This window comes from Trichechus manatus, unplaced genomic scaffold, assembly GCF_000243295.1.
Source record: "Trichechus manatus latirostris isolate Lorelei unplaced genomic scaffold, TriManLat1.0 scaffold00005, whole genome shotgun sequence".
Classification (NCBI taxonomy): domain Eukaryota; kingdom Metazoa; phylum Chordata; class Mammalia; order Sirenia; family Trichechidae; genus Trichechus; species Trichechus manatus.
In genome coordinates, this window is record NW_004443941.1 from 20,207,514 (window position 1) to 20,219,998 (window position 12,485).

Below are 12,485 nucleotides of genomic sequence, written 5' to 3' on the forward strand. Positions count from 1 at the left end.
GTCTGCTGTCTTCAGGGCATTTAGTGGTTATTTTCCTTGTTTATTGATTGTAGATTTGTTTGTTTCATTCTGCTTTTTTATTTGGTTATGTCTGAGCAGCCAGGCTGTGCATTCTTTGTTGTTTGCTTGTCTGTGGGCATGATACTTTTCACCTCCTTCTCCAATGGGCAGGGTCAGTCAATCAGGTATGGTACAGCAGGGCAGGTCCAGCTGAAGGGTAGTTGCTGGGATGGGTTGTTTGTGGCACGTACCAGGGCTGACAGTGTGGACCGGGAATCAGTGCAGGGCAGGTTCCAGTAGGCCGTGCCTATGCTGCCTGGGAGTGTGATGTTCAGTACACGGTGCAGGCAGGCAGGAAGGAGGGGGTAGACTGTGATGTGTGGAGCTAAGATGGGTATAGGAAAGATGAGAGAGAGCAGAGAGGAACAGGAGCCAAAAACATACACACAAACAAAAAAGAGTGCTAAGGGAGCTTGCTATTGGAGTGGAGAGATGAGAGACTGAGAAATGGGGAAAAACAAAAATGAAAAAAAAAAAAAGAAAAAGGGTATAAGAAAAAAAAATGAATAAATTGAGAAGAAAACAAAACAAAGAAACAAACAAAAAATACCAAAATGAAAACAAAACCAAAAAACCAAAAAAAATAAAAATAAAAAATAAATGTCCCCAGGGATGTCCCTGTGTGTTTGTGCAGAGTAAGGGAGTAGCTTCCAAGCCACACAGTACTGCCCAGCTAGAAAGGGCTCCCAAGCCCAGAGAAGAAAAAGAAAACAAACAAATCAAAGCAGACAAAAAAGCCCCGGGGGTCCCATCAGCATGGCAGCATGGGCCGGGAAGCAGTTTCACAGTCGAGCAGTGTTTCGCACCGTTTCAGGAAGAAGCAAAGATGGCGCATGGAACCAGGTATTTGAGAGAAAGGAGGGGAAGTGGTGAGAGGTAAGGAAGAAATCTAAAGAAGCGGAAAAAAACAACACCAGCAGCCAACAAAAGGCACTCAGGGAGCCGGCTAGTGCGGGTGGGTGGAATCCAAGCAATACCAGGGTGAAGCTGGTTTCTCCCAGCCAAGAGACTGTGGCTGCAGGAGGCAGAGAAGGCTAAGTGGGGGGTAAATAAGGGTTGGGGATGTGAAAGCCTATATTGCTGGTTACCGTTTGTTCTGTCTCCTGCTGGAAGCTCTGAGAAGCTGCTTTCTCATACCCCGTGTTCACTGATCTCTGACAGAAGTCCAAGATGATGGATCCGTGCTGTGGTAGCTGATAAGGGACCTCTGCATATCTCTCTCCTCGCTCTCTGTTCTCGGTCAGTGTCTTATTCCATTCGGTACTTGACTGAGTTATCTCTTCATTTGATGCTTAGGGTTTCAGGACTGACGTGTGACTCTGTTTGACTTAGTTTTTCTGATCTTTGCTGTGGAGGGACAGTGTGGTGCTTCTAACTATAGTGCCACGTTGCCCAGAAATCCTCCCTTGGGTTTTTAATGGCTGATTTTTTAAGAAGTGGACTGCCAGGCCTTTTTTCTGAGGTGCCTCTAGGTAGACTTGAGTCATCAGCCTTTCAGTTAGCAGCCCAGTTAATTGTTTGCACCAAGCAGGGACTCAACATTATTAGTCATCAGGGAAATGCAAATGAAAATCACAATGAGTTACCACTTCACACCCACTAGGCTGTCTATGATAAAAAAGATAATTACAAGTGTTGACAAGGATGTGGAAAAATGGAAACCCTTATACATTGCTGGTGGGAATGTAAAATGATGCAGCCACTTTGGAAAATAGTTTGGCAGTTCCTTAAGAGGTTATACAGAGAGTTACCATGTGACCCTGCAATTCCACTCGTATCTAAAATGAAAACACACGTCCACACAAAAACCTGCACATGAATGTTCACAGCAGCATTATTCATAAAAACCAAAAAAGTGGAGACAACCCAAATATCTATCAACTGATGATAAATGGATTAAAAAAAGTGGTATATCCACGCAATAAAATATTACTCAGCAATAAAAATCCTCAACATAATACTAGCAAACCGAATCCAAAAGCATATTAAAAGGATTATATACTACGATCTAATGGGATTTGTCCCAGGAATGCAAGGCTGGTTCAACATTAGAAAATCAATTAATCAATGTAATTGTGTTGTTAGGTGCATCAAATTGGCTCTGACTCATTGTGACCCTACATACAACAGAATGAAACACTGCGTGGTCTTGCGCCATCCTCATAATCGTTATGCTCGAGTTCACTGTTGCAGCCACTGTGTCAATCCATCTTACTGAGGTTCTTCCTCTATTTCACTGACCCTGCACTTTACCAAGCATGATGTCCTTCTCCAGGGACTGGTCCCTCCTGACAGCATGTCCAAAGTATGTGAGACAAGGTCTTGCCACCCTTGACTCTAATGAGCATTCTGGCTGTACTTCTTCCAAGACAGATTTGTTCATGCTTCTGGCAGTCCATGGTATATTCAGCATTCTTCGCCAACACCGTAATTCAAAGGCATCAATTCTTCTTCGGCCTTCCTTATTCACTGTCCACCTTGCACATACATTCTGAGGTGAGTGAAAATACCACGGTTGGGGTCAGTCGCACCTTAGTCCCCATAGTGACATCTTTGCTTTTTAACACCTTAAAAAAGTCTTTTGCAGCAGATCTGCCCAATGCAATGTCGTCTGATTTCTTGACTGCTGCTTCCATGCATGTTGATTATGGATCTAAGTAAAATGAAATCCTTCACAACTTCAATATTTTCTCCATTTATCATGATGCTGCTTATTGGTCCAGTGGTGAGGATTTTTTTATTATTTATGTAGAGGTGCAATCCATACAGAAGGCTGTAGACTCTTTGATCTTCATCAGTAAGTGCTTCAAGTCCTCTTCACTTTCAGCAAGCAAGGTTGTGTCATCTGCATATCACAGGTTGTTTATGTGTCTTCCTTCAATCCTGATGCTGAGTTCTGCTTTATATAGTCCAGCTTCTTGGATTATTCATTTACTCAGCGTACAGACTGAATAAGTGTGGTGAAAGGATACAATCCTGACACACACCTTTCCTGACTTTAAACCATGCAGTATCCCCTTGTTCTGTTTGAACAACTGCTTTTTGGTCTATGTATAGGTTCTGCATGAGCACAATTAAGTATTCTGAAATTCCCATTCTTCGCAATGTTACTGTAAAGCTACAGTAATCAAAACAGCCTGGTACTGGTATAATGATAGATGTACGGACCAATGGAACAGAACCGAGATTCCAGAAATAAACCCATAATCTATGGTCAATTGATTCTGGAAAAGGGTGTGAAGTCCATCCAATGGGAGAAAGAAGAGTCTCTTTAATCAATGGTGCTGGGAAAACTGGATTTCCACATGCAGAAGAATGAAGCCGGATGCATACCTCACACCATATACAAAAGCTAATTCAAAATGGATCAAGGACCTATATGTGAGAACTAAAATCATAAAACTCTTAAAAGAACACAGGGATATTGCTTTGGGACCTAGTTTTTAACAATCGAGTCTTAGACATGACACCAAAAGCATGAGCAGCAAAAGACAAAATAGATAAATGAGACCCTATAAAAACCAAAAACCTTTGTTCATCAAAGGACTTTATCCACAAAGAAAAGAGACAACTTACAGGTTAGTAGAAAATTTTTGGAACCATGTATCTGATTAACTACACTTGATCTTAGCCAAAAGGCCGATAAGCGATCCATGCATCTGATAAGGGTTTAATATCCAGAATATATAAAGAACTCCTACAACTTAATAAAAACAACCCAATCAAAACTATGCAAAAGAACTGAACAGACACTGCACCAAAGATGATATACAAATGGCTAATAAGCATATGAAAAAATGCTCAATGTCATTAGAGAGATGCAAATCAAAACCACAATGAGATACCACCTCATCCCCACTCGAATGGTTATGATAAAAACAGCAACAAAATAGAAAATAACAGGTGTTGAAGAGGATGTGGAGAAACTGGAAGCCTCATCTAGTGCTGGTGGGAATACAAAATGGTACAGCCACTGTGGAAAAAGTTTGGTGATTCCACAAGAAGTTAAACATAGAACTACCGTATGATCCGGCAATTCTACTCCTACATATGTACCCAAAAGAACTGAAAGCAGGAATGCAAACAGAAACCTGTACACCAATATTCACTGCAGAACTTTTTACAATAGCCAAAGGTGAAAACAACCTAAATGTCGACGAGCAGATGAATGGATAAACAAAATGTGGTACATACATACAGTAGAATATCACTCAGCCATAAAGAGAAATGAAGTCCTGATACATACTGCAACACGGATGAACCTTGAAAATACTATGTTAAATGAAAGAAGCCAGTCACGAAAGAGCACGTATTTTATGATTCCATTTATATGGAATGTCCAGAATAATCAAATCCATAGAGACAGACAGCAGATTGGTTGGTACTGGGGGCTGGAGAGAAATGAGGATTTTGACTACTAATGAGTATAAGGTTTCTTTTTGGGGTGATGAAATGTTCTAAAATTAGACAGTGGTGATGGTTGTGCAACTGTGTGAATGTACTAAAACCACTAAACTGTACACTTTAAATAGGTGAATTTTATGGTATGGAAACTATATCTCAATAAAGCTGTTATTTAAAAAATGCCCTTACAGGTGTAAAAGCTTCAATTTTCACTTGGAGGAAAAAATTGGAAGGTTCAGTATTAGCAATCTGCACTATTACATAAATTCCTTTCCTTTTAATTATCTTCTATATTTACTGCGGACCAAAAGTCTGTTGAATTCTGGAGGGGACAAATCACATATTGGCTCATTCCTAATACATTTAATTTCTCTGAACCTGGCACTAATAGTGATAACACTAAAGAACACATGCAGAATATCTTTCATTTAAAAATATAGGCAAGTAAATATTATATAAACACCTCACAAAGCGCCTCATCACAGCTGGTGTCATGTCCTTACCAAAGACGTGAAAGCCCAGTACACAGGTGTATGTTGTCCAATCGATGTCCTTACAATCTGACCGATTCCTGATTAGTTTGCAGCCACTTGGAATGTCCCCTTTAAATATGAAAACAGAAAGTATAATCACAGTGATTGTGTACAAGTGGATTTGAAAGTGCATTTCATTATAATCCATACACTGAAAAACATTAGGACACATTTAAAACGGAAAAGAAAGTGTTTACTTTTTAACAGGGTTTATAGAACTACAAATAGTTTCCTACTGAAGTTGTTATTGTTTTTTTTTCCCCCTAAAAAGCATTAATATCCATCTATTATACTCCTCCTTGCCTCTAGGGAAGTTGTTAAGTACAAAACCATTCAGCATCAATCTCAAGTAATTTCTTATTGTTATATGTGCCTTCAGTTCTACACCATGAAATTAATGCATTACTTTCTTGGAGAAGTGAACCACATTTGAGATTCTCATTACTTAGCTCGGAGTAACATATATTTTATCAGGTTACAGAGGCCAGCAGGCATTCTCTGCGTCATTCAAATCCCCCGCAGCAGTTGATCAGTGCCCCTGACAGGCAACTCTGAGCCACAAGTGATCATTCATACTTACAGTAGAGTATCTCATAGTCTCCCGAGTTAGACATTATATACTTGTTGTCTGGGGACCAGTCAAGATGTGTGATATAGCTGGAATGACCCTAGGGAATAACAGATCAATTGTTAAAAAGCATTTAGAGTTTACAATGGTAAGTACTTTAATAGTTAGCTAATACTATTTCTTGAGTACCCATTTGTCTGAAATTCCTAAAGGACAGGGAGCTGTATTACAGGCTCTAGAACTGAACAAGGCCCACAGCAGGTCCTTAGCTATTTTTTATTGTCTTCTTGGGAGGCGAAGATACACATACATGAAGAAACCAGCGATACGTGGAGTTCTGGCAGGACTCTGGAACTCAAGGGACCTCACCACGATGGAAACACTAAGCACTCAGGACTTGGGTGGACCCTACTGGCCTCTCCACCTAGATTCCAGCAACAAGTACCTATTTCCTGTGCTAGAGTCTTCCAGGAAAGTCTTCCAGGCTTTCCAGGAAAGTCTCTTAAACTTGTGTCTCAGAGGACTAAGGACAGTACACCAGACACCATACCCTCACGCCTTACTTCAAGTCTCTGGTGTCCCCACTGGAGTGACGCCACTTTTGAGAGTGAAGTGTTAGCCCCCAGTTGTATTAGTTTTCCCGGGCACCCTCATGGTACAGCTCAGGGGCTGAGGAATACGGCACTCACACCTGGACACGTTCTTATTATTCTAGAATCCTCTGAAGCCTAAGGCAGTGTCGTAAAACCTTTCTGGAGTTATGATCTCCACCACAGTGCTACATTTAAATGAAGTTATGTGGATCTGAGAATCCTAAGGCTTCCTGAAATCACTAGAAATTAGGTGGTCTATTGGAAAATGAGTTGGGAATCACTTCCAGGCACATGCCAACCTAACAACAATCAATTTTCAAAGCCAGAAAGACCTACATGGTTACTAGAATTTTCTGAGCATGGCAGGCTATGGGGCCACAAGTCCTTTCCTTAGTGCACATGAACCTGGTGCCTGGAGAAGCCATGAGGAGTTAACCAGATTTAACCAGGCAAAGCTTAGTCCTCCAAGAAGTATTCATTCCAATGTAGAAGTACTTAAAAATGTTATCTGAATCATTGTGAGAAGTCTTTAATAGCATATTTAGAAGAGCATCAAAGGCACTGCATATATACATTATATTCATGTAACTCACGTCTGTGTTGGATACAGAATGCGTTCAGAAGGTAAATCAACATCAAGTATTCTCACAATAGGACCCCTGAGTAGGAAAAGTGCTCAAATTTAGAAAAGACCTTGTGGAAGTTACTAACTCATGTTGGAAAACGAAGTGAATATTTTTTTCCTGATATGAATGTCAACAAGCCAAAAAAGGTTAACTGTATTGTTGGGGTTTAGAATGTTACCTTCCAAGACACCAGCGTCCTCTCAGGCCCCACCCAACTCACAGACCCACGGGAGGTCTATGCACAACCTTGGGGAAAAATAACGTCAAACTGCACTCCATGGGCAAAAACACAGCTGGGAACAAAATCTAACATATCTCCTTGAAAAGAAACAGAAAAATACTCTGAGCTGGAACTTTTATTACTGCCATTAAGTAGCTCAATGGTGTAACCACAATAATAATCGTAAGTGGTGGAGTCTAAGAATACTACTCTGGGGAAAAAAATATCAGAAATATTTCAGTAAATCTTCGTGACCGCACGGAAGATCATCATCTAAATCAGTGATCCGCAACCCTGGCTGGATATTAAAATTAGCTGAGGAGCTTTTAAGAAAATACTAAGGCCTAGAGTTAGGGATCTAACTTTTTTCCTAAGTAGGCATCCAGGTGTCCCCTCACCATCCAGAGCAGTGCTGCCCAACGGAACAATGATGACAATGTTCTATTACCCGCACAGTCCAATGCAGTAGCAACTCACTATCGGTGGCTTCTAAGTACTTGAAATGTGGTAGTGCTCCCACAGAACTGAATTTTATTTGATTTTATAAACAGAAAGTTGTGGCTTTTAGCTGCTAACACTGGATAATGCAGGTGGAGAACAGTCCATACTTTCTCTACCGTTTGGAATATCCCCCTTTTACTGTACAGTAAATTCCACATACACACAAGATGGGTCTCTGGGCTCTCTTCTGCTCCTCTGGTCTATCTGCCTATTCTCAGCCAGCTGTGGTAGTTTTGTGGCATGCGGAAAATTTCAGATGAAATTTATAATTATTTTATTAAGTCTGCAAATACCATGTTGACAATTTAAATGAGACTGCATTGAATTTAGAGCATAATTTGTAGATAAGAGACACCTATCAAGCTTCTTTATCTAGAAACATTCTACATCTCTATTTTTTTCAGTTCTTAGTTTACGTCTTCCGGCAATGTTTCACACAGTTTCCTGTGCTTTTTCTTGCTAGGTTTCTTCCCAAAGCTTCTACAGTTTTTGTTGCTATTGTGAATGGAATTCTTTTCCATCCCATTTTTGATATATTTTTGCTGCTCTGAGGGGAAGCCAATCCCTACTGAGTGACTGAAGTGTAGACTGCAAGGTGCCTATCAGTCCACATTCTCCCCTTCTGTTATGTGCTCCGCCCAAAGACTGTATTTCCAGCCTCCTTTTCAGCTAGGGGTGGCAGAAGCCATTGACTGGGCTTCCAGGAACACTTTAAGAGAAATGACTTAGTTGGAAGGAGTGCTCTTTTGCTCTTTGCTCTTGTCCTTTCTGCCTGGAACTAGGATGCGATGACTGGAGTCTCAGTAGTATCTTATGATGGTGAGGATGGAAGCAACATACTAAGGATGATGACGTGGAAAGAAAGAAGGATCCTGAGTCACTGATAATTTATTTTAAATGAGAACAAATCCTTAATTTGTTTAAGCCCCAGGGTACTGCATGTAATTCCTGTTACTGTAATACTGAATCCTGCTACCTCACTGAAATCCTGCATTAGTTACATGGTTTATTTTCTTAGAGATTTCTAGGTAGACAATTATAAAGTCTGAAATAGTTTTTCTCTTTTTGATACATATTTTCAGTTACTAAAATTTTGACAAAAGAACACTTTTACTATCACTTCTTGCCTATTCTAACAGACTTTATAATGCTTTTTAAGTACATCATTGTAACTTCAGTATACTGTCTCTCCTGGGCTAAGATCTTTGAGTAGCATTGTTAAAGGTACAGAGGAATTTGAGGGAAATAGAAAGCTATTCTGTTGACACTTAGGTGTAGAATAAAGTAGTCTTAATCCCCTTAGGTCAATCAGAACACTTTAAATATTTCAAGGAAAATGCACAATTATCTATAATTAGAAAACTATTTTTGAACTGTTATAGATAAATATTAAATGCTGAAAAACACCCCTAGGTACAAGCCAGGGCTCATCCAGTTACTAAGAACAATGTACAGTAATAACACCTAATATTTACTGAATACCTTCTATATAAAGAGTATTAAGTACTTTGCATACATTATCACATTTAAATCTCACAGCAACTTTAATGAGGATGCCCACTCAACAGATGAGGAAGTTTAGGAGGCACAAAGAGGTTAAGTAACTTTTCTGAAGTCACACAACTAAGAACTGGTGGACTCAGGCTTCAAACACAGGTCAGAGGATTCTGGACAAGATTAAGCACAGCATTTAAATCATGCTTATCGTCTACTCATTTCTGTACTACCAAAGATGAGCAGAAAGTAATTTAAAAGTACTATTTTAAGAAAAGGAATTTATAAGTAAGCAAGAACCTTTCTAGTACATTTTTAAAATAGTCCAAGAAGCGCTGAGGTAAAGAAATACATTGTGCTGAAAGCAACAAAACTATAAAACCTCTCAGCACCAGCGCTGGAAGGGATCTCTGAGATAACCTATCAGTAGCTTCCAAATTCCTTTCAGCTATAGAATCCTTCGGTCCTATTAAACCTTACTTGAGAAGTCCAAATGTAAAGCAAATAAAATCAGAGCTACACCAGCTCAGCCCAGCTCCACCTCCCAATTCTAGGACTTTGTAAGAGACAAGTTAAAAAGATCTTCTGAATCCAAAGGCTTCCTGCAAACTTTTCTACAGCAGCTATTACAAAATCATACTGCTTACAGAGTAAATATACGATACAATCATGAATCCTATAATCAAACCCCTTTTCCTAATATTTACTAAACATTTAAGAAAAAAAACCCCAAACTCATTGCCATCAAGTAGATTCCGACTCATAGCAACCATATAGGACAGAGTAGAACCGCCCTGTAGGGTTTCCAAGGAGCAGCTGGTGGATCTGAACTTCCAACCTTCTGGTTAGCAGCCAAGCTCTTTAACCACTGTGTCACCAGGGCTCCTACTAAACATTAAAAAGAGGAAAATTCTCATGGGTAGCAGCAGAAGGAAAAAAAAAAGTGGGAGATAAATTTTAAATGATAAGAAGCCCTGGTGGTGCAGTGGTTAAGCACTCAGGCTGCTAACCAGAATGTTGGAGGTTTGAACCCACCAATTGCTCTGCGGGAGAAAGCCGTGGCGGTCTGCTTCCATAGACATCACAGTCTTGGAAACCCCGTGGGGTAGTTCTACTCTCTCCTATAAGGTTGCACTGAGTCAGAATTGACTCAACAGCAATGGGTTTAATCTGTTCAAGAAGAACAACATCCCATAGACAAGGTCAGGCAGGCTTGGCATATGTGCTGGAGAGGACACGCAGAGCCCAAGGGCAGCAGGAAGACAGTGAGCTCCCAGGGGCAAACACAGGAAGTGAAAGGGCAGAGAGAGGCCAGAGAAGAAATTAAAGGCTACCATAGATAAGCAGTGCACAGGGTTGGCTACATTCTACCTCTCTTCCCCTTCTATCCCTCAGCCAGTCTGGAGGGGTCAGGCTCACGAAGAGCAAATTATTTCCTGGTAGATAATTCAGGTTTCTTCAAAGAGATGGGCCAGGACAAATGATGTGCAGTAAACAAACCTGTGTGAGGAGGTAGCCTTTGCCATATACTAGCAAGTATAAAAGAGCTTCAGATGAAAATATGCTCATTTGCTCTTCTTACTATAGCTCTTTAGGGTACGCACATGTGAACAATAATCTACACAGGCAAATACTGAGCAGTGCTCTACCATCTTGTTATAAGGCTTTTGTAGGTAATGCAATTTATGTCTTTCAGGAGAATCTGTGATTGCCAAACTGCTGTTTTACAAGCAGTGTCCTAACGGCTATATTCCAGTGACATAACGAGTGACTTGCCTAAAATATAGGTAGACCTAACAAACTAGGTGGTGTTCATGGTTCAGAAAAAGGGCCTTTTGTTTGCAGATTGGAGTATTTCAGAAATAAGGAGCAAAATGAAGTGTCTTAGTCTTCCTTCTATACCACTTCAAAAGTGAGAGATTCCTTTAGGTGTTATTTTGTATTGCACCTATTTCTGTCTGTTTTTGAAGTGACTGATTGTGCCAATTGAGAACTAAGAGCAGGGGTTAGAACAGGAGAGAAAAGGGAAGTGGCAGGGCATGTGAAAGAAGACAATGCCGAAAGGGCCCCCGGCTGGCTCTTCTGGCTGAGGGTTTCCAGAGTTCTTAAGTGTGACCAGAGACACATCAAAGTGCGGACTCAGTCTTTATCACCTTTTAAGACTATTTAGTTTATTTGTGTATTTATACTGTAAAGTAACTGCACTAATTGGGACTGGCTGGATCAGAAATGATAAACGAGCTGTTGGGACAGCTGCCCTACTTTCCTAATACATCAAATGAGGAAGGTGACCAGACAATGGTCACTTCTGTCTCTTTCTATGTGAAACATTTTATGGTTCTAAATGTAAACAGTATAGTTATTTTGAGAGCAGACTTAAGCATTTTTAGAGAATACACAGTAAATCTCTAAATTGCCAGTTTTTGCTAAGTTTTTTGAAACAGTGAAATTTTAAGCAGCTAAGGACTAACTTCAGGAAGACTCTGAGAGATGTCTGGGGCAGCAGAAGATGGCAAATAAGTTTCCAGGAGGAGAAGAGCGAAGTTCTCTGAGTGTATGGACGTCCCCTGTTGCTGCTATGTGCTGAGTCAGTTCTAACTTGCTGTGACCCTATAGGACAGAGTACAACTGTCCCATAGGGTTTCCAAGGTCTTTCTCCTGTGGTGCCGCCGGGTGAGTATGAACTGCCGACCTTTGGGTTAGCAGCCGAGTGCTTCACTATTGTGCCACCAGGCCCCCTTGGATGTCCCCCAGGAACCTGGAAATAAGATCAGTCTCTGAGAGTTAAATTTTAGAATGAACATACAATAAATCAAAGTGGAAAGGGCTAAAGAAGTAAGCATCAGAATGGCTCCAGGGGCAGCAAGTCTAGAGTATAACCTGACTGTGTGTGTGAATCTATCCAAAGAACGGGTTAATCAGACAGGGTGGTGATAGCGTGGTCAGCAAAGAAAAGGGTGCATAGAAGCAAATGTTGGCAGTGTCCCGTGTACAGGGAGCTGACCTGCTGAGGACGGGGCACCAACTTCGCTCACCTTCTGATTACTCTGTGGTTTCCCATGTACCTTGTCCGAGGGGAAGAATGCACTGGCTGGAATGTGTTCATGTCCTGCCCCCTAGGCATTTACGTATCTTACTTTAAATGAATAAACACATTCTGATTTGGTATCCTGAGGCTTACTAATAGACAGAAAACTTGGATGGCCAGAGGAAATTAGGATTCAGTTCCCTTAAGGTTATAGTTCTTGCTGTAAGTTGTCATTGTTTTATAAACAAGCTTTGGAGAGGTTGGTTGATACAAGTCCATCCCTCTGAAATGGATCTTGTTTCTTAGCCTACAAGGTTTCAAGCAAGGCCCTGGCCTGTAATGACCTCATCAGCCACAGCCACTCCCTAGGGACCCGTGCCCGTGCAAGCTGCTCTCTGCCAAGATGTACCCCTTCATATCCTTGATATTTTCACATAAAGTGACGCCACAAAGAGGGA

General features: G+C 40.8%; 1 protein-coding gene across 3 annotated transcripts in view; it reads right to left on the minus strand.

Annotated features, from left to right (window-relative positions):
• Positions 1-12,485, minus strand: part of EML4 (EMAP like 4) — a 207,166-nt gene that overhangs the window by 7,439 nt on the left and 187,242 nt on the right. For all 3 annotated transcript variants that reach the window (XM_004369521.2, XM_023735595.1, XM_023735585.1), the window contains 2 exons: positions 5,578-5,665; positions 4,968-5,066 (listed from right to left, as the gene is read on the minus strand). In XM_004369521.2, coding sequence (XP_004369578.1) covers positions 4,968-5,066; positions 5,578-5,665 — 187 coding nt within the window. The remainder of the gene's footprint in view (positions 1-4,967; positions 5,067-5,577; positions 5,666-12,485) is intronic.